Below are 22307 nucleotides of genomic sequence, written 5' to 3'. Positions count from 1 at the left end.
CGGTAGATTTTTTTTTTTTGGCCCACTTTCTCTCATTTTCTCCCCAATTGAGTTGTTATACCAATTCCCCGTGTGTATCACACAGTACTGGTCGATGCGCTATTCTCTGTCGGTCTGGGGAGGGCGTAGACTATATGCCTCCTCCGATACATGTGGAGTCGCCAGCCGCTTCTTTTCACCTGACAGCGAGGAGTTTCACTGGGAGAGCGTAACATGCATGGAAGTTCACGCTATCTCCCCCAGATCCCCTCCCCGTTGAACAAGCGCCCCGACCAACCAGTAGGAATCGCTAATGCAATGATCAGGACTCATACTCTCACCAGCTTCCCACCCGCAAACACTGCCAATTGTGTTCGTATGAACGTCTGACCAAGCTGGAAATACCGCTGCCGGGGATTGAACCTGGGTCTCTGCGGTTTGAACGGCATGTTTTACAAGTTAAGCCATTTCTTCATAGCACAAGTCGATGAGTGGCATGTTTACCTTCTAGGATTGAAGGTCTTCATGTCAGAGAATGCTTAATTGACTGCCTGGCAGCAGAAGATCTCTCTGTCTGAGGTACAGGGTATTGCTGCCCATCATTTCATATAAGTACAGCCCAGTTAATACACTTATATGCAAACTCGTATTCACAAATAAACATTCCATTCTCAAAATATGTAACCTGAATCAAAATTCAAACCCTTACACAGCCATAATCATTCATTCTATTTCCATAAAATTTCACAGCACAGCAATACTCACCCCAGTCTCTGTAGTTTACAGTTTGGACTCATCAGTCCAGCACAGAGCAGCTTCACTCCTGAATCTCCCAGGTTATTGTAGCTGAGATCCAGATCTCTCAGGGGTGAATTTGATGACTGAAGAGCTGAGGCCACAATATCACAGGACTTCTCTGTGAGATCACAGCTGTTCAGTCTGCAAATAGTTAATATATTAACAATATTAGGTATATATAAAGCATGTAATATTTAGAATTTAACAGTGATATTGTTCAGTGATTAAGACGGAAATTGAGGATATTAAGGTTGACAGTACTCTGAGAAAGATATCTGCTCTACACCCAAACTGCAGCATTTTGGACGTGAGAATTAGGGTGTTTTCTCACCTGCGCTTTTTAGCCCGGTTAAATCGGACTCTGGTTTGTTTTCCCCCTTGGTGTGATTCGTTTGGGCAGGTGCGAATACAGTAATCGCACTTGGGTGCGGACCAAAACAACTGCAGCGAGACCCTTGAGAGGAGGTGGTCTCAGTCCGGTCCCAAACAAACTCTGGAGCGGTTCTTTTGAGGTGGGAACGTGATCCGACCTCGATCCAACCCAACTACCAGGTGTACCCCGCAAGTTTGAGCTAAACGGCTCCTGTAGCCGTTTTATTATATTTTATTACATTAGCTCCCTTGTTCTGCTCAGTCGTCTGAAGGCAGCATGTCTTCTTTGCAAAGTGTGAAGCAGTATAGTATTTTCAAGACGTTTCCTCAAAGTGCATTCGGCATTCTGCTGGTATAGTTTTGCCTGGTATATTGCCATGGTTATGAGCAAATGCCAACTCTGCCGTTGCTCCATGTTAAATTGCATAGCAATGTTTCTCTCACAGAAATATGCACTTGTCCAGAACACAGGACCATCTTCCTGTATTTACTTTCTAACTCCCGCCCCAGACACATCTGACCAATAAGTGGAATGAACGTTTTTGGTTCACTTGGTTTTTTCTCTGTGTGAAAAGTAACCAAACCAAGGGGAAAACGCTCCAAGTGTACATACTCATCAATTGATTCGGACCAGAGCAAACAAACTATAGGTGTGAAAACGCCCTTAGACATCCTGCTGGACTACACTGATAGTTCTACAAATGTAATTCTGACCCAAATACCCAATTTTCTCATGAATTGGGGCTAAGGGCACACTACCCTTTTCTATGACCTTTTCTCTGGGCTTAAGCCTCCCATTCCATCCCAGATGTGAAGCTACAATCTTTCAGGGTCAACAGTGAGTCAGTTTTCAATGCTGTGTGATGTTTGGCACAGCAACCACCAAAAGTAAAGAAACAAAAGATAACGCACATCTTTCAGAGTGGACATTGAGTTATCGCCTGCTTCTTCACTTTTGGTGACAAACTGTGACAAACGTCCCACAGCAGTGCAAGTTAAAACAGATAAAGGATGGTTCACTTTAGAAAAGGAAAGGCAAGGAGGTTATCTGTTTACATATAACCAGGTAGTGCAGGGTTTCTGTTCAGCTAATGTTACATATGGCCAGGTAGTTCAATGTGTCTGTTCTGTTGGTGCTACATGGTTCAGTGTGTCTGTTCTGCTGGTGCTACATGGTTCAGTGTGTCTGTTCTGCTGGTGCTACATGGTTCAGTGTGTCTGTTCTGCTGGTGCTACATGGTTCAGTGTGTCTGTTCTGCTGGTGCTACATGGTTCAGTGTGTCTGTTCTGCTGGTGCTACATGGTTCAGTGTGTCTGTTCTGCTGGTGCTACATATACCCATGTAGTGCAGTGTTTTGTTGGTGTTACATATAACCAGGTAGTGAAATACTAATTCTAATGGTACTTAGGAACTCCTGTTAATGATACCTTTGAGATTATTTTGTTAGGTAGTGATAGATTTGTTGGTGCTGTCCAAGGAGACACCATTTAGCCTGTTCTGGACTATAGGAAACTTCTGAGTTGTCGAACAGAAGTTAACTCAGGAACAGGCACCAGGGGCAGAGGTTACTTTAACAGTTCCCTGAGAAGACCTCACTCTGGCATTCATTATATCCAACAATTCTGCTACTTTCTTGTTTTCCCTCTATCCACAGACACTATGTTGTTGGAGATTCTAAGTAGGGCTATGCCAGAATTAAACAGAGACCAGTGTGATACTGCCGTCCTTATAACATGATTTATTTACTGCCTGGCCTAGTCTCCCAACATACTGTAGTAATACAAACATTGATAACTAAACTTGGCTTTCTCAAACCAAACCCAGAATTATTTGAATCATAATATTGAAAAGATGTTTTGTCTCTGAAATAATTCAAAACAAAAATATTAAGAGGTACAGCCTCTTGTCTTCTAATCATTTATTATGCATGAACCAGGACGAAAGTTTTTCAATCACATGGATGGGATTCAAGCAACATTGCAAACTTACAATTACGCAAGGATTATGCTTTTGTAAGATTCAATTTTGACTGTCCATGGACTGATCATTGCATTGCCTTCATAGTCCAGGATATTTAGATAGTTTCACTAACCAGACGGAGTTAGTTAGGGCTTCCTGGGATATATGTCAGTTTCAGTATCCAGACAAACATATTTTTCAGGTTAAAATAATAAACATTCTTTGCAAGATTCCTAGATGAGTGGTACATTAACCTGCTAGGATAGAAGGTCTTAGTGTCAGAGAACAATTAGATGAATGCCTGGCAGCAGTAGATAGTCTTGCTCTCTGGGGTACAAGTCTTGCCACCTACTATTTCAGCACACCTCAGTCAATACACTTATACGTAAACCTGTATTCGCACAAACATCCACAATACATATTTATGGAGCCAGATAAACTTGTTTTCCTCCCTGTGACCATGTCTGAATCCTTGCATTTTTTTCACAAATAGTTTGGCATGTACAGCAATAATTAGAACTAATTCACCAAACTGAGTTTGAAGAAAATGTCATGTGCAAATAATGCATTTCCTTGTCCAAGTTAAGGACTGTAGGGCAGTTGTCAGTTTGTTTCTCTGCAGTCCTCTTTATGAGGGCATAAAATGCTTTATTTCTGCATCAACTCGCAAATGAGCCCGTATTTGTTACTTTCAACATTCCAACACTATTTTCCATATGTCTTCTGAATCTCCAGATCCTTTACACCAGACACCTATAATTTTAAGATCAAAGCTATAGATGACACTGCATACAGTGGTGGCATAGACAGAGGCGTCACTAGGGGGGTGCGGACCGCACCGGGTGACACCATCAGAGGGGGGTGACACCGAAATGACTGGCAATAATTTTTTGTGCAGTGTTTTGTGTAGCGATGGGTTGAAACAGCTAATTTCTCCAATGCAGTTTACTGCCAGTCGATTTAATTCGCGGTATTAATGTGACGAGAAGCGCTTTGTTTGAATGCATAACCCCGGTTAGCCATTCAAACATCAGAAATGTTCAAGACCAATACTACATGTTTCTATTGACCCCCTAGTGCGCAGCCCAAGCATGTTGACACAGAACACAAAACTACTTAAACCTGGTGCAGGTGAAAACTATACTGTTTTGTGCATGACAAAAACAAAAAGATTCATTATTTATATGACATTTCATTTATATGAAAATAATTAGTACATTAAATCAAATAAAATATATTTTCAAATAAAACATTGTGGCAAGTGAGTGCCACCCCTCCTGGTTAAAAACACTCACGGGAGACAACCGTTTTCGTAATCAGCACTGCCGTGCTATTTTATTCCAACTCTCGTCTTTTCCAGACAATTCTTTAAACACAATACGGTTTCGTAGCCGTCTTGTCATCGGCGCTCCTCCCGTTCCTCCGGCTTCCGGTCTTGCTTTTAAAAACCCCAGGCTCACTGTTGAAAGCAATCAGAGGCAATCAGCGCAATTAAACAATTAACAATTATCGGCGCTGATTACCTCCAGCTGACAGTTGTGACGAAGGATCCGAGAGCCGCTCCTCTCACACTCTCTCTCTGCAGCCGACGCTCAAACCACGCCCACCCCACCACAAACATATTTTATTTGAACTTTAATTGAGGGCACTGACAAAATACACTGATTCAGAAATCTCAATTTTTTTTTAACCAAATTTTCTAGTGCCTGACAATTTTATTAAACGACACTCTCCAGAAATATAAAGTGTGAGTATACGCTCTCAATCATCTACATTATTAATGGTGTAATACTCACATGGCCTTCCTGCAGTTCCTGACTACTGTCACCAGTCTTTGATGGCCTACTGCTGTTGTGTTGTAGGTCTTCAAGTCAAACTCATCCAGGATATCCTCTGACATCAGTAACACAAAGGCCAGAGCTGAACATTGGTGTGGTTCCAGCTCTTTCTCAGAAAGTTTTCCTGATCTCAGGGAATTCTGGATTTCTTCCACTAGAGAGTTGTCATTCAGTTCATTGAGACAGTGAAACAGATTGATAGTCCTCTCTGCTGAAGATTCCTCTCTGATCTTCAACTTAATGTACTGGACAATGCCCTCCGATCTGTTTTCTGTCTGTGTCAGTGGGTCAGGTCCAGGTGATCTGCCTCCTGCCTGTATCTGTAGTCCTCCTAAGAGAGTCTCGACAGATTCCAGGGAGAGGCCAAGAAGGAATCGGAGGAAAAGGTCCAGGTGTCCATTTTTACTCATTAAGGCCTGATCCACTGCACTCCTGTGTAACTCACACAGCTGCACTCTGTCACTGAAGTTTTGATTCTTCTCTGAGTACATTTCTGTTCTCGTTTATACATGAATGAAGCACAAACAGGGCGGCCAGAATGCTTTGTGCACCTGAATGCTCAGGTGCACAAAGCAGTAGACCTTCTCCTGATCCCACCCACACTCCTCTTTAAAGATCTCTGTGCACACACCAGAGTACACTGAAGCTTCACTGACATCGATGCCACTCTCTCTCAGGTCCTCCTCGTAGAATATCAGATTTCCCTTTTCCAGCTGTAGAAAAGCCAGCTGCCCCAGTTTCAGGATGATTTCTGTATCTGATGCTGACATTTCCTTTGGGTTTGTCTTGGTGCCATGATACTTCTGATTCTTTACATTTGTCTGAATGAGCAGGAAGTGTGTGTACATTTCAGTCAGAGTTTTCGGCAGTCCTGCACTCTCTACTTTACCCAAAATTGCCTCTAGAACAGTAGCAGAAATCCAGCAGAAGTTTGGTATGTGACACATGATGTACAGACTCCTGGATGACTATGTGTGAGAGAATTCTGCTAGCCTGGTTCCCATCTCTGATTTTCTTTCTGAAGTACTCCTTCTGTGGGTCATTGAACCCTCGTATCTCTGTCACCTGGTGGACATACTCAGGAGGGATCTGATTGGCTGCTGCTGCTGGTCGGGAGGTGATCCAGAGAAGAACAGAGGGAAGCAGATTCCCCTGAATGAGGTTTGTCAGCAGCACATCCACTGATGATGACTCTGTTATATCACAGCAGATCGCATTGCCTTGAAAATTTAGAGGAAGTCGACACTCATCCAGACCATCAAAAATAAACACCACTTTGACTTCATCACCTTCAATACCTTTGATCTCTTTCAGTTGTGGAAAGTAGTGCTGCAGAAGCTGCATCAGACTGTATTCTCTTTCCTTCTTCAAATTCAGATCTCGAAAAGGAAGAGTGAAGATGAAATCAACATCCTGATTGTGCAGAAATTCATTCTGGATTGGGCAGAAGGAAAATCCAGAGACAGTTTTCCCAATGCCAGCGATTCCCTTTGTAAGGACAGTTCTAATGAGTTTCTTTTGGCCAGGTAATGGCTTAAAGATGTCATTGCAGAGGACTGCCGTCTCCTGTGTGGTTTGTCTCTTGGATGCTGTCTCAATCTGTCTGACCTCATGTTCATTATTGACCCCCCCACTTCCCCCCTCTGTGACGTAGAGCTCAGTATAGATCTCATTGAGGAGGGTTGGGTGGCCCTGCTTTGCTAAACCTTCAAACATGCATTCAACGTCTTCTTCAGATCAGTTTTCAGTGCCTGCTGGTCTCTTTTTATGGATCCATCTGAAGAGAAGAAATATGAGTTTTGTTTAAAATCAGAAACATTTCCCATTCAATAACAGATTTCAAAAATAAACTGTCAATAAAAATACTTATGAAGTCAGTTTTGACTATTTTACACACCTCACACAGTGATACACACCTCTCAGACAGTGTTTACTCAGTTCAACTTTATTTGTACAGTGTTTTTTACTGAGAACTTCAGTATGAGTATTATTCATGGAATTAATTGCAATGTCTTGTTTTGATACAGATCAAATTTTTTGTGGCAAACTACACGGCATGTAGATTTAAAATTATTTTGACTCCAGGGGACTAACAATACAGTGAAGCCTAGTCTACAGTTTGGGAAACTAGAAGACATCTGTGAAGGACAAAATGTCTGTTCCCTGGCCTTAGCTCTGATGAGTCATTTTTGAGAATCAAGACCTTTACTGACCAGGTGAACACCATACCCTCTCTTTTTTAAAAACCCGGGGCTTCATTTATAAAACAATTGTATGCACAAATCTGATCGTAAATTCGTCTTATGTAAAAATCGACCCACAAATTGATATTTATAAAACTTGAAACTGATGTGAAATATTGTTATGCGTACCCAAACCCCAGAGAATTCATGCAAACTTTTCCTTGTGTACTACAGGTTCAACACACTTTTTTTGCCCAATCCCTTCACATATGTAGATCAGAAGAGGTTTCTCTAAGACAACAGGTAAAGCAGCACTTCACCAAAAAAAGCAAGAAAAAAAGAACATGTACAACACACCCCACCTATCTTTCTTTAATGTTGAATTATCACCACAATGACTATTTTCCTCATGAAGCTAAATAAAAAGTACCTTGGTTCAAAAACATCCCTGGTATTGTGCAGAACAGCGACCTCCTCAGAATTTTAAAAGGAACTTCAGTGAGGCAAGATTTCTGTCTGCTTCACTAGACAATGTACATCAATAGATGACGTAGTCCTAGCCTTTCCAATCATTCTTACTCTTTTGTGCATTCTCGTCCTGATGATTAACATAATATCTAACTATTTAGAACAGGAGTTCAGCAGACCAGTAAGATAGCTAGCCTTCATTCATTTGCATCGCCACACTTCCTTGTTGGGTGGCAGAGATGAGTCAGTTACTGTTTTAGAGAGAGAGAGAGAGAGCGATTATTAGGATAAAGATTTGTTGAATTTTTATGGATGTGGCATTGTCAGCTGGAATTTGGGGGGCAAGAACGAGAGCGAAAATTCGGATAACACGGGAAACTATATGAACCTGACATTGTGGTTCGCGTCATGACACTAATTAGTATGTAATCGGCAATGTTAGATCAAAGTAGGCTATATTTCAGGTAATTCCAGAATCCCAATGTGCCCTATGTCAGAACATGCAGAGGGCCAATCCACCTCATAAAGGCTATTGTACATTAATTACACTGACAGCCTAGCTATATTCTATTGGCAGTTCATTGCATTTCACAGACTAATTCAGAAAGATCAGAGAAACATCAGCCCATTATGTGTCATTGTTTCCCAATTTTCAGAGTTCACAGTGGAAAAACAACTATTTGCGGTGTAACATCTGAATTCAAATTTTTTTGTAATAAATAGATCCTTTGAAATGGTTGATTTAATACATCGATTCATGCATATACAATGGTATATATAAAACAATGGTAGCTTCCATGCTTATTTATTTATTTAGAGTCAGGCTTTTTCAGTAATATTAATCCATCCATCCATTATCTATACCTGCTTATCCTGAGCAGGGTCGCAGTGGGTGCTGGAGCCTATCCCAGCACGCATTGGACGAGAGGCAGGAATACACCCTGGACAGGCCACCAATCCATCGCAGGGCACACACACCATTCACTCACAATTCACTCTCACACTCAAGAAAGAAAGGCCCCAAGCCGAGATTCGAACCCACAACCTTCTTGCTGTGAAGTGATAGTGCTACCCACTGCACCACTGTGCTGCCCTATTAACATTCATGTACAAGCAAATAAATTCACTTCAGCATCTTAAATTACTGAATTTGTCTGTAGAATGAGCCACAACAATTGTGCATACACTCCGTGTCCCGGGCGCTGAAGTACCCATGGCTGCCTATTGCGACTACTTGTGTCAATTTTCACTACATTGAACTAGATAATTGCCAACTGTGGCAAACACGCCTGCCACAGGCCACCGAAGTGGCTTTCCTAGGGGCCCTCCAGCACAGAGACACAGGGAGATGATGTTCCAACAGCCCAGATTTATTGACGAGGGTTTGGCAAGATGTTACAGCCAAGTGAGCAGATGTAAAACCCTGTCATGACAGAGAGCTCTCCTTGTGTGGGTGGGGATGGCAGATTTAACCTGTGCGCACTGATTACCTCACTACGCACAGGTGCAGCCACCCCTGTTCCTGGACCCAATTAGCCCAGCCAATTATCTAATTCATAACCAATTATCTAACTAGCCAGGTCTAATTAGCTTGACCCAGGGCAGGTGTGGCTGCTTAAACCAGCCATCCCCACACCACACCAACCAATAAGGAAATTCAGTTGAGGCCAAAAGTTTACATACACCTTGGCTAAAGATATTCAAATATTATTCACAACTCCGCACATTTCATGTTACCATACATTTTTTTGGCAAGTCAATTAGGGCATCTACTTTGTTCACATCAGAGGTAATTTTAAAACAATTGATTAGAGACATTTATTTCAGCTTTAATTCACAATATCAGAATTCCAGTGGGTCAAATGTTTACATACACCAAGTTTACTGTCTCTTTAAACAGTCTGCATCAATTTCTGGAATCATCCAATGACGTTTTAGAAGCTTCTGATTGGCCAATTATCATAATTAGGAGTTAATTGGGAGTTAATTGGCACCTGTGGTTGTATTTAAGGGCCTGCCTTTAGAGACACTGCCTTTTTGCCCTTGATACCATCGGAAAATCTAAGCAACTCAGTCAAGACCTCAAAAAATAAATTGTGGACCTCCACAAGTCTGGTTCTTCCTTAGGAGCAATTTCCAAACAACTGAAAGTACCTCGAGCATCTTTACAAACAATTGTATGCAAATATAAAAATCTTGGGCCCAGACAGACACTGCATCGTTCAGGAAGGATGCACAAATTAACTCCCAGGGCTGAACAAACTTTGGTCCGAAAGGTTCAACTGAACCCAAAGACAACAACAAAGGAACTGGTGAAATAGTTGGAGGCATCAGGAACTAAAGTATCTACATCCACCATTAAGAGAATCCTACATCACCATGGCCTGAAAGGCTGTTGCGCAAGGAAGAAGCCCCTACTCCTAGACCGGCATAAAAAAAACCAGAGTGAAGTTTGCAGGTGATCATCAGGATGAAGACCTAGCCTTTGGAGGATTGTTCTCTGGTCAGATGAAACAAAAATTGAACTGTTTGGCCATAATGATCAGCGCTATGTATGGAAGAAAAGGGGTGAGGCTTTTAACCCGAAGAACACCATCCCAACTGCGAAGCATCGGGGTGGGAGCATCATGTTGTTGGGGTGTTTTGCTAGAAAAGGTACTGGTGCACTTCAGAAAATAGATGGGATCATGAGGAAGGAGGATTATCTAGAAATACTGGAGCAACACCTCAAGACATCAGCTAGAAAGTTCAAACTTGGTTGCAACTGGGTTTTCCAGCAGGACAGTGATCCTAAGCATACCTCCAAAGTTGTAACAAAATGGCATAGAGACAACAAAGTGAAAGTATTGGAGTGACCATCACAAAGCCCTGACCTGAAACCCATAGAAAATTTGTGGACTGAAGTGAAAAAGCATGTTCGAGCAAGGAGGCCCACAAACCTGACTGAGTTACATCAGTTCTGTCAGGAGGAATGGGCAAAAATTCCAGCAAAGTATTGTGAGAAGCTTGTGGAAGGCCACCGCAATCGTTTGATTCAAGTTAAGCAATTAAAAGGTAATGCCACCAAATACTAACAAAGTGTATGTAAACTTTAGATCCACTGAAAATTTGAAAGTACATAAAAGCTGAAATAAATCTCTTAGCTATTATTTTGAAATGACCTCTTCTGGAAATAAAATAGATAACCTAATTGACTTAACAATGTATGATAACATGAAATGTGTGGAGTTGAAAAATTGAGTTTGAATGTCTTTAGCCTGGGTGTATGTAAACTTTTGGCCTCAACTGCAACTGTAAACAAGGAAGTGAATACATTTATTGCTATGACAGCTGTAAGAAACATTTTATATTATCACTTTTGATGTGAAAGGGTTGGTTTTTAGAAGGTTGGAAACCATAAGTTTTGCAGAAACCATGAGATTCAGCAGTTGCAGCTCATTGCATTGCAAATCTTTTGTCTAAAATAGCCTTTAAATTGCATGCAGTAGTAGAATACTGAATTTAGAACAATATAAAGTTGCATTTTGTGGACAAAACAACAATCGGAGAGCTACAGATTATTCTCTTGAAAATAATATAGCTAATTCTAGCTACAGTAAAGTGAGCTTTGGTTGCACATATGCATTTTCAATTTGAACTGCATTTGCATTGCAGTCAACTAGAAATTGTTGATGGGGAAATAAACAACTAAATACAGAAAAATCTTTTTGGGTGGGGTTCAAATCTATTTGGGTGGACCACCCAAACAAACACTGGTGTTGCACACCCAAACAAACATTGGTGTTGCACACCTCTCATAGTATTTATCCACCTTTCACAGTGTCGCACACCTTTCACAGTGCCGCACACCTCTCACAGTGATACACACCTCTCTCAGTGTTACACACCTCTCACAGTGTTACACACCTCTCACAGTGATACACACCTCTCACAGTGATACACACCTCTCTGTGTTATCCACCTCTCACAGTGTTACACACCTCTCACAGTGTTACACACCTCTCTCAGTGTTACACACCTCTCACAGTGCTGCACATCTCTCACAGTGATACACACCTCTCACAGTGTTACACACCTCTCACAGTGTTACACACCTCACACAGTGTTACACTCCACTCACAGTATTTATCCATCTTTCAGTGTTGCACACCTCTCACAGTGTTACATACCTCAGACAGTGCCGCACACCTCTGTGCTGCACACATCTCACAGTGCCGCACACCTCTCACAGTGCTGCACACATCTCATTGTTACACACCTCAGACAGTGTTACACTCCACTCACAGTGCCGCACACCTCTCACAGTATTGCACACTTCACACAATGCTGCACACCTCTCACAGTTACACACCTCACACAGTGCTGCACACCTCTCACAGTGCTGCACATCTCTCACAGTGTTACACACCTCTCACAGTGCTGCACACCTCACAGTGTTACACACACCTCTGTGTTACACACCTCACACAGTGCTGCACACCTCTCAGAGTGCTGCACACCTCTCAATTATAATCCATCATAAATATAACAAATCAGCAGAAAAGTACATACTGTTGTATTTGTACAATGTGAATGAAGGGAAAACATATTATAACACTGAAAATAGATTTAAATCCCCTTTTACACTTCATTTCTCAGGTTTATGTTGTGGATTTGTCTCTGTGGTACAGTCTTCAAAGGAAACATGGTAATTTTTAGATCTAATATTTTTATCCTGAGTGCTCTTTAGCCCTGGATACACACTCAGGGCAGTTGGACGTGACGGCAGGGTAGCATAGACGGTAAGGAACTGGGCTTATACCTGAAACGTCATAGGTTCAATTCCTGGGTAGGACACTGCCGCTGTACCCTTGAGCAAGGTACTTAACCTGCATTGCTTCAGTATATATCCAGCTGTATAAATGGATGCAATGTAAATGCCATGTAAAAAGTTGAGTTGGCTGCTCTGGATAAGAGTGTCTGCTAAATGCTTGTTATGTAATGTGACAGTGGTTTTTGAGCACAAGGTCAGTTTGAATCTCCCTCAGGGACATTTAATCTTATGTGCATTTGTTTGCCCCAATAATTATTGCTTGATGCTAAATTTTAATTTAAATACTAAAAAAGGAAGTTTAAAGTGTAGATGGTACAAAGCAGAGCATTATTCACTGTTAGGTCTGTTTGCTGAACTCATTTAAGCACTCACAGTGCAATGAGAAAAAACTTACTGTGCTGCTCATCTCTCTCCAGTGAGTGAGTGAGATCATTCTGCTTCATGTTCCTCAGGATGTGGAGTGTGATCTCCAGAGACCTCTCGCTGCCACAGGTCTCTAGCATCTTCTCAACAATGCACAGGGCCTCAGGTTCCTCCCACTCTCGCTCACAAATTTGACTGTTGAACAATTTCTTCATCTTCATAAACTTATCCAGTACAGAAGGATCATCAGACAGACTCTTGAAGCATTCTGGGCAATCCTGACTCAGATGGCTCTGGAACAGTAGCAACTTTTCAGTCTTCTTCAGCTTCATGAGGGTGCACAGGAGAGACTGAAAAGGACACAAGAACAGTTGTGCTGTATGTGTGTGACTGACAATCATACGTAGCGGTGCGCTGTAAATACACACTCAAATAAATGCACCATGATCCTTGCCTTATGTGTCACATATTTTTGAGCATTTCACTTGCTACACCAGAATGCCACCAAACTTATTTGATCAGACGCTGTCACAAGTTGCAGCAAGTGTCTGCAACACAGGCTAACACACAAGCAAATATAGCTCGCTGAAAGAACCTTAACCCTATACAGTAATGTAGGCTACAATTTAAACCCTTCACGCACAATCCCAATCCTTGCCCATTTCAGGGGTACCTTATTGAAAGCTTTATAACCTCAGATGTGATCACAGAGACTTGACAAATGGCTTAAATGAAGCAAGGCCATTTAAAATACTAACTTAGATTAGTTTATATTCATAATTTAGGAAGAAATAAAGTACCACAAATGCAATTGTCTAGGCAAAAAATAAAAAATGAATTTGCTCTATTTTAGTTTGCAATGAAATACAGTGGGCTCCAGAATTATTGGCACCCTTGATAAATATGCACAAAATGCTAAAAAAAATTCTAAACTAAAAAATAATACAGTTATTGACATAAGCTTTATTTTCCAACATGTGTAAACTAGTGTGCTTGAATGATTCATTGGAATCAACCAAAGTCTTAAATTTTTTAAATAAAAAAAATATTTCCTCAAAAAACAAGTTCCACAATTATTGGCACCCCTGGTTTAATACTTTGTGAAAACACCCCTGGCAAAGACGACAGCCATGAGTCTTTTCCTATAATCTGTGAAAAGGTTAGAACACATTTGGAGGGATTTGACCATTGCTCCATGGAGAACTTCTCTGAATCATTGATATCTTTGGGTTTGCACTTATGGACCCCCCCTCTTCAGTTCAGACCACAGGTTTTTAATGAAATTGAAGTCTGGAGACGGAGATGTCCATTGGAAAACATGAATGTTGATTTCACTTAAAGGAGTACCATGGTGATTTTCACACTTTCTCTGTTTTATGTGCTATTTGCACAAGAGGCATTGAAGAAACACAATGAGCAAAGTATTAAATATGTCCGTTCTGTATTTTTGGAGAAATATGCGTTTTAAATTCATCGTCCTATTTTCAACCGGTTGAGAAAGTTGTCATTTTGCTGCGTCACGAATACAGTAACCACTCCCATTTCCACGCCCCGTAAAGAAATCTGACAGGACACACCGTCCTGCTGTTCAGACAATGCAAATATTTGACTAACGTTAGGTTCACTTAAATTAGAGTGCCTTTAGATTATTTCTGGTTATATTCATTTAGCTAGCTAGCTAGGAGGTTTGCTTTCATAAGGCAATGTTATCGATAACGTTAGCTTGCTAGTTTGCTTTTATGAGGACGTTATAGTTGTGCTTTTATCTTAACTTGGCTAGCTAGATATATCCAATTATAATTTTTGCTAAGTCAACGTCCTTACCTTAGCTATCTACCGATACTTGATATACTAGACCTACTAAGCTAGCTAGCTTGCTAAAATTCAGTCTCCCAAAGAGAGCGCGTATCATGGGAGTAGCTATGGTAACAGGGCATGGTCTGTCAATCATAGCTAACTGACAGTTCTCATTACCACGCCCAGACGGTTCGGGTGAATTTTTATTGTGGGAAATTTAGGCTTAGAAAAATACGTTTTTAAGTACATTGAAATGACTGAAGAATAAAAAAATTATGCACATTTGTTTTGTTGTTGCCTGAAGACAACTGGGAAGTGTCACGTTCAACCACCATGGTACTCCTTTAAGCATTTCTGTTTAGATTTTGATGTATGCTTGGAGTCATTGTCCTGCTGGACAATCTACCTATGACTAAGTCCTAGCTTCTTAGCAGAGACAACTAAATTTTCTGCCAGAATTTCCTGGTACTTTGTTGAATCCATTGTGCCATTGATCTAAAATAGTGCCCCAGGACCACTGCCAGCAAAACATCTCCAAAATATCAATGACCCACCTCCATATTTGACCGTAAGTATGAGGTGCTTCTCCTGTATGCATTCCTCTTTTGCTGCCAAAGATGTTGATAGTGTGTATGGCCAAAACGTTCAATTTTGGTCTCATCTGTCAATAGCACTCACTTCCAGTCATAATTCCAATGAGGTTTGGCAAGCTCCAGATTCTTGGTTTTGTTTATTGTGCTCAGTAAGGGCTGTCTTCATGCCACCCTTCCAAAGAGTTAGTTGGTATGGAGGTGCCATTTTATGTTTTTTTTTTTTAGACTTGTTGACCGCAAGAAACAAACTAATCTCTGCAATTCTTAAACAGTGGGATCAGTGGGTAATTAATGGCCTCTCTCACCATCTTCCTCACTGTCTGTGGGGACACCATGCACTTGCTTCCTCTTCCTGGCAAATTTGCAACCATTCCATATGTTTTACACCTTTTTATTATTACCCTTACAGTGCTAAGTGGTATGTTTAACCGTTTATGTCTTTTTTTGTACCCATTACCAGACTTGTGACGGTAAATTACCATCGGTCTCTTCTGAATTGACAGTTATTTGGCTTTTCCCATGCTGATGGATGACAAATGGAAAATGTTACCTCATTTTTATTCTCTAGTGAAACTGGAAGTGATGGAATGACACAATATAGTTCTTTTAGACTGAGATAAAATGAAATTGGTAATACAATTTTACTTAGTTTGATTTTACTTCCAATAATTATGAGGGGTGCCAATAATTATGGCACCTATGGTTTTCAGAAAAAACTTGATTACTTAATAAAAAACATTGAAGCATGAGAGTAAATGTATTGAAATAAAAGTATATAGTTCTCCCATATGTTTGAACATAACATATAGATTATTATGTGTCATTTATTATATGCAGCCTTTTTCCTTCATTTTTATTAAGGGTGCCAACAATTCTGGAGGCCACTGTACTAAGAGATCCCACATATAAAACAGGTAATTTTATGAGACTGATTTTTAATTGTGAGGTTATACCGCTTCGTCTACTTAAGTGGTGCTCAATGTGAGAATATAGAAGTATAATCCTGACATAAGTGGTGCCCCGTGTAAGGCTATTTTGTCATTTCCCCAACACATTGATATCAGAATTTAAAATAGTGCAAAAACATTATCACACAATGTGGTACAGTACCTAAATGTGTAATCATTAATCTTGTATGTTTTTCTGTACTCTATAATATGTAATGTTTTTTTGTAAGGGGATGGGACGACATTAAAACAATACTCAGCCGTTCCAGCTCACGTCACATCCAGTGCATGAAACACAAATCCTACTGAACAAATGCTTACGTTAGTGTGAAAAATGCTCACTAAAAAATAACACTAACCTATTTAAAGTCACTCAATTTGAAAAATAACGTATATAAGTGAAATATTTTGAGCATCAACACTTGCATATCTACAAAGAAATCTACATCTTATCTGTGTTCAGTAGATAGAGACAGAGACAGAGAATCAATGCTGTCGTTCTCCACTTCTGACTTAGTCCAGAAAACTGTCAGCTAGGTCTATCAGCAAACATATGCCTTAGCCATGCTCAGAAGTTTTCAAGAATAAGAATATTTTCCAAGAAATAATGAAACTCATCTATAATGTTTCGCCGGGTGCAGTGTCTTTTACTGCTGCCAGGGTGAATGTGTAATGTGTAGATAATTATTCACAACTTTCGGTTACTCTGACCTATAAAATGCTATTCCAAAAGTAAAATTAGACATATTATACATCCTTAGAAAGCTTATTCAATCACCTTCTGGATAAATTGTGTCAATCAAGCCAGGTTGTACTAAAAAGGGCGACAACACCATAAACAACATGTGTGGTATTACACACAGCTATTTTGGAAGGTACCCAGCTGTCATAAATTAATGTATATTTCACAAACGGATTATTGAAGACAATAAATGACCACTGAACCTTGAAAGAAATCTTTACGTATAAAACCAAAGGTAAGCTTTTATATTTATTCCATATTTATTCCATATTTATTCCATATTTATTCCATATCTGAATTTCAGTGTTCAGTGAGCAGCGTTTTTCACAGCTGTACTATACCTGTATACCTAGGAAGAGACACCAGTTCATACCTGTTGTTAAGATTGCAGATCAGCATCATGGAGTGGTATCAAGAGCATGCAGTTCCATAGTACTGTAAAGATATTTTCATAGTCCTACTCTAGAATGATCTGTTGCTTTATTATATCGGCTATATATTTGCAAATATATATTGCCTCTATATTGCTATAACTACATCAGCCGATGTCGGCATATCGGTCTTCCTGTTCACTAAGATATCGGAATCAGTATCGGCCTTGAAAAAATCTATATTGCCTCAAGATGAGAATGAGATGTTGTCATCGGCAGATGTCCACTGGGGAGAATTATTCATAGTGGTACTGAAGCATTTGTGATGATGTAATTGGCAGGAAAAAAAATAAGTGGAAAAAACGCAAAATCACCTAGGGCTTTATTGTGTGGATGTGTGAAGTTGTTTGTGAATTCTGTCTGTTTAGATGAAGTCATAAGGTACAGGAGTTAATGTTCTTAAGTGCTCTTAAGGAGTCTGTGGTCACACTGTGGTTATTTCTGCAGGATTCCTGAAAAGAGCCAAAACCCATCGGTGATGTATAGGTATGGGGCATGTCTCCCCACCAAGCCTGAAACTTGGCGGGATGGCATACCAGCCATCCCAAAATTAACCTTTTCAAAACAATTACAAAAAGATCTCACCTGTTTTGGGAAAGATAATTTCTCTGAACCGTTCTCTTCTAAATGGCTGGACTCCATTGGCCGCTGGATCCTGCGAACAAAACAGAGACACGGTTCATCCTACGACTTAATGTGACATAAATGTGACAAATGTCACAATACACCACACTTACACCTCAATGCATCATAATACACCTCACTGGATAGTTGCATTAAACAGGATAGTGTCAATATGAACCTGTCCAATTACCTTGGATCACCTGGGAACTGTCCTCTGAAGTACAATGGGTTCTCCATTGATCGTTCACTCCTCATAGACAGACAACTGGGTACAGGTGACCCCGCTCTTTCTGCCTGGACACTGCGAACAAACCATGGAGACACAGCTCATCCTAAGACTTTAGCTCTACCTCACAGCACATAGAGACAGAGTTTCCAGCTCAGTTGTTTCTCCCCACTATTGTTTACGTTTGTGATTTAGCAGGTATTGGCAAGGTTCAAATTGTCATTGAACATGGGAGAGCGCCATCTCCCTTGTTAACAAAACCTGGAAGAGCCATCCACATTGTTAATATAAGCAATTCTGTACAACAAAATGCATTGTGATGGGTTATGCCATGTTTCTTGAAATCATTTGCACAGTTTGTCTCTTGTAAACAGCTGAGTAAGAAACAGGTGGAAAATGTGGTTTCAATTTACTCCTCGTCAATGAACTCCATATTATGAAGCCACTACTGTTTGAGTTGTGTTAACAGCTGGAGTATAGAGAGTGAGGGGGGCAGACACACTTTAACCCTGACCCTGCAGGGTATTGTTCCAGTGTCATTTATATCTGTAGAAACTCAAGAAAAAAGAGCATCTAAATAGCCCTGAGCCAACGTGAAATACCTTATCAATACCTCAATATGACACAATACATACCACCTACACCTGAATATGACAAAATACACCAACCTACACCTGAATATGACAAAATACACCCACTTACACCTAAATGTCACATAAATGTCACACACACCACACTTACACCTCAATGCATCATAATACACCTCACAGGATAGTTGAATTAAACAGTACAGTGTCAATATGAACCTGTTCAATTACCTTGGATCACCTGGGAACTGTCCTCTGAAGTACAATGGGTTCTCCATTGACCGTTCACTCCTCATAGACAGACAACTGGGTACAGGTGACCCCACTCTTTCTGCCTGGACACTGCGAACAAACCATGGAGATAGAGCTTCCAGTTGACCTCATCTTCTTACTGCAGCTGCAACTCATATCACATTAAGTATATGATTCATGCAATTATACCTTTTTCTGTGAGTGCTGGGGGTTCCATCTTTGGCCTCTGGATCCTCTGAGAAACTCATTTTAGAAACAGTACCCTCAATCTCAGGAGACTGGAACACATCAGACCTGTTTAGACCACAAGTGGGTTCACTGCTAAATTAACTGTAAACACACAAAAAGAAAAACATTTAACACACATAGACACACTAATACACACAGAAACACATACATACATAATATATCTTAGCCTTGACAGGAAGCAATCGAATTTAAAAGAGACCTACAAATGTACTATACGATCACCTCCAAAATTCCCAACAAACAACAGACTAGATGGTTGATTTAATATGGTCGTTGTTTAATAAACGACGATACATCAATTCAAAATATTTAAATCGACAGATGTTAGTGCAGAACCGTCATTTTGATTGTATGTCCACCACGTTACTTTTTATTTACCTTTACCTTCAGGCTATTATACCAAGTCAGAACTAAGACATCAATACTTAATGAATTAACGCCGAATTCACGTCCAAAATCAATGTCTATTATTGTTTGACAACATGTTTGGTCCGGTTTGTTACAGTAGCCGGTGTCAAAATGTAGCCTACAGTTTAATCAAACACCAGGGCCTGTGACTTCCGTCATAACCAACGAGGTAATAAAATAATACAATATTGAAAATGCTGCAATAAGCGTAAAACGTCTAACAGTTATTTTGAAAATGACTTTCTGTCTTGGTCCAAAACGAGAAATGTGAAAATAACCTAGTAGACCTAAATCGCCCCATTTTATTGTCAGTTTTGTTTCACTGAATTTAGCGTGTTATTGCGATTATACTTGCACATTCCCATTCCTCCCCACACCCACTCACCAGCTTCGATTCCCTGTATCCCGCTCCACAACAGGCTACTTACTCAATTATGTTACTCAGTTTTACAGTTTTATTAATTCTTGTACTCTCTCTTCTTTCTCGCCCGTCTTTAAAATTGCGATTGAGTTTGTAATACTTTCAGTTTCGCTTTGAGCCAACCTTTTACATGGCTCACATAAGGTTTTTTGTTGTTGTTGTTGTTGTTGTTGTTGTTTTGCCTTTTATTGGCTGCATCATTTATTGTATATAATTAGTTATTCAGAAGAGACAGACATTCCATACATTCCAAAGCAATTATTTGCCTAATTTTGTTAACGTACATATACTAGGTTTATTCAACAACTTGAAAACAATTTTGATGTTGGGACTATTGGTATTGTTAGCTATATTACAATGAGATGATACTTATTTATGTTGCTATGCAAAAAAAAAAAAAAAAAAACTGGAGCTTAGAATTTGTAATCCACACTGAAGCTGATCTTTAAAAATATGTATTTTAATCCGTTTCTAATTGTGTATCTGCACCAACTGCATTGCCCTGCTTAAAATTCCAGCTAAACCAGCAGGGATTCTAAACTGGTTTAAGATGGTTTCAGCTGTGTTTTTGACACTTCTTGCTGGTCATATTTGTTCTGTGACTGGTCAGAGCTGGTCTCTAGCTGGACAATTCTGGTCAAAGTTGTTTAAGCTGGTAGAGTAAGCTGGTGGTCTAACTGGCGGGCAATATAGGTTGGTGACTATATAGGCTAGTCAGCTGGAGAACAGCTGGTTGGCCAGTTAATAGTGTGGAAAACACAGCTTAAACCAGCTTGATCAGCTTAAACTGGTTTAAGTTGGAATTTTCAGCAGGGTGGCCTGCTCCATGTTGTCAGAAACTGCCATACATCTTTCCGACAGCCTTTCACGTAGTACTGACGGGTTTACTAATTGTGTTGCAATGCAACTCCCTTGGGCATTACTGTTGGAAGTGATGAGACAGGACTGCAAACATGTGGACTTTATTTCATGATTTGCATGTGTCACAATATTACTTGACCGGGTAAGTCTAAGTTATAAAATTGATGCTACTCTTTAACCCAATTATTGTTTTTCCTTTACAGGCTCTGACCCCACGGCAATCATACACAAGTTAAGGTCAAATACGCAATCCTTTATTTCATGTACAATTAGATATACAGTTAAAATCAGATTAAGATAAATTAAACAAATTTACTCATAGAACCGAGATCTCTGGGTAGGTTAGCTTTTTCTTTAACAATTGATTTGTTATAAATGTGACCTGGATACAAATGTTTTCACTGAAATGTTTTAGATGAATAGAAAAGCAAAACTTGGTGATTTATTACGAAGTAATTCAGACATATTATTTATTACTTTACTTGTGCATCCTGTGGCCATTGTTTGTGAACAATTTAAAGTGGTTTGAAGGTCCTAGGTCCTATTCTCTAGAAGCTATTGAACTTGAAAGCATTTGTCATTTGTAATTTCTTCAAAAAATCAGTTGAAATACATAATTGGAAATATTCGTGTAAAATTTAATCAGGTAAAAATGCACAAAGCAAAGGCTGTGCATCCTGTGGCCATTGTTTGTGTAATGTTACTTGCATTCATTCTGTTTAAGTGTTTCTAGCACCTTCTATAGGCCATTATGTGAATGTCACTTATTCCTGTTATTTCAGATGTTTGCATTCTCATTGGTTGTTTAATGTCACATTGATTGCCAGTTACATTATAAGAGCAGCCATTTTCCCTGTAAAACAAGCTAGAGAACAGCATGATTCAAGACCTCCTTTAATCTTGTTCCATCTGCCTGTGTGATTCTTGGAGAAGATTTGTTTGAGTAGATTAATTCATGTATGTTTTTAGGAATGATTTCTGCTCATACTTCATTGTATTTCATAATATTTGTTTACATTATTTCATAGTCACTTTTGTATTATTTGCAGTTTCACACTACAACAACATGACCGCATGAAAGTGCTGTATCTTCATTAAACGGACGTACAAGTGCACGTTGATAACTTACTTTATGCTCCTTCAGCATTTAAGCTACCTAGGGATGCTTCAGTCAAGTCAGTTAAGAGTGTTTAGCTATCTGGTGATGTGTGCCTCGCTACGCGCTCAGGTTCCAGAATAGTTTGTGAACAATTTACAAGTGGTTTGATGGTCCTAGGCCCTATTGTCTAGGAGCTATTGAACTTGAAATCATTTGTCAGCTGTAATTTGTTTAAAAAATCTATTGAAATACCTGTTAAATCTATTGAAACTGTTAAAAATGTACATGAAAGAATG

General features: G+C 39.9%; 1 protein-coding gene across 1 annotated transcript; it reads right to left on the bottom strand.

Annotated features, from left to right (window-relative positions):
- Positions 1–4416: 4416 nt before the first annotated feature.
- Positions 4417–20151, bottom strand: LOC118207327. The gene is made up of 8 exons (XM_035380792.1): positions 20059–20151; positions 19163–19267; positions 18953–19063; positions 18099–18209; positions 17870–17939; positions 12806–13124; positions 4906–6724; positions 4417–4568 (listed from the first exon to the last, which is right to left on the bottom strand). The coding sequence occupies exons 2-7, from the start codon at positions 19219–19221 to the stop codon at positions 6648–6650; spliced, it is 747 nt and encodes a 248-aa protein (XP_035236683.1). The 5' UTR covers positions 19222–19267; positions 20059–20151; the 3' UTR covers positions 4417–4568; positions 4906–6647.
- Positions 20152–22307: the final 2156 nt, after the last annotated feature.

Source organism: Anguilla anguilla, chromosome 11, assembly GCF_013347855.1.
Source record: "Anguilla anguilla isolate fAngAng1 chromosome 11, fAngAng1.pri, whole genome shotgun sequence".
Classification (NCBI taxonomy): domain Eukaryota; kingdom Metazoa; phylum Chordata; class Actinopteri; order Anguilliformes; family Anguillidae; genus Anguilla; species Anguilla anguilla.
The sequence above is the reverse complement of the archived record's forward strand: the minus strand, read 5'-3'. Positions and strand labels throughout refer to the sequence as shown.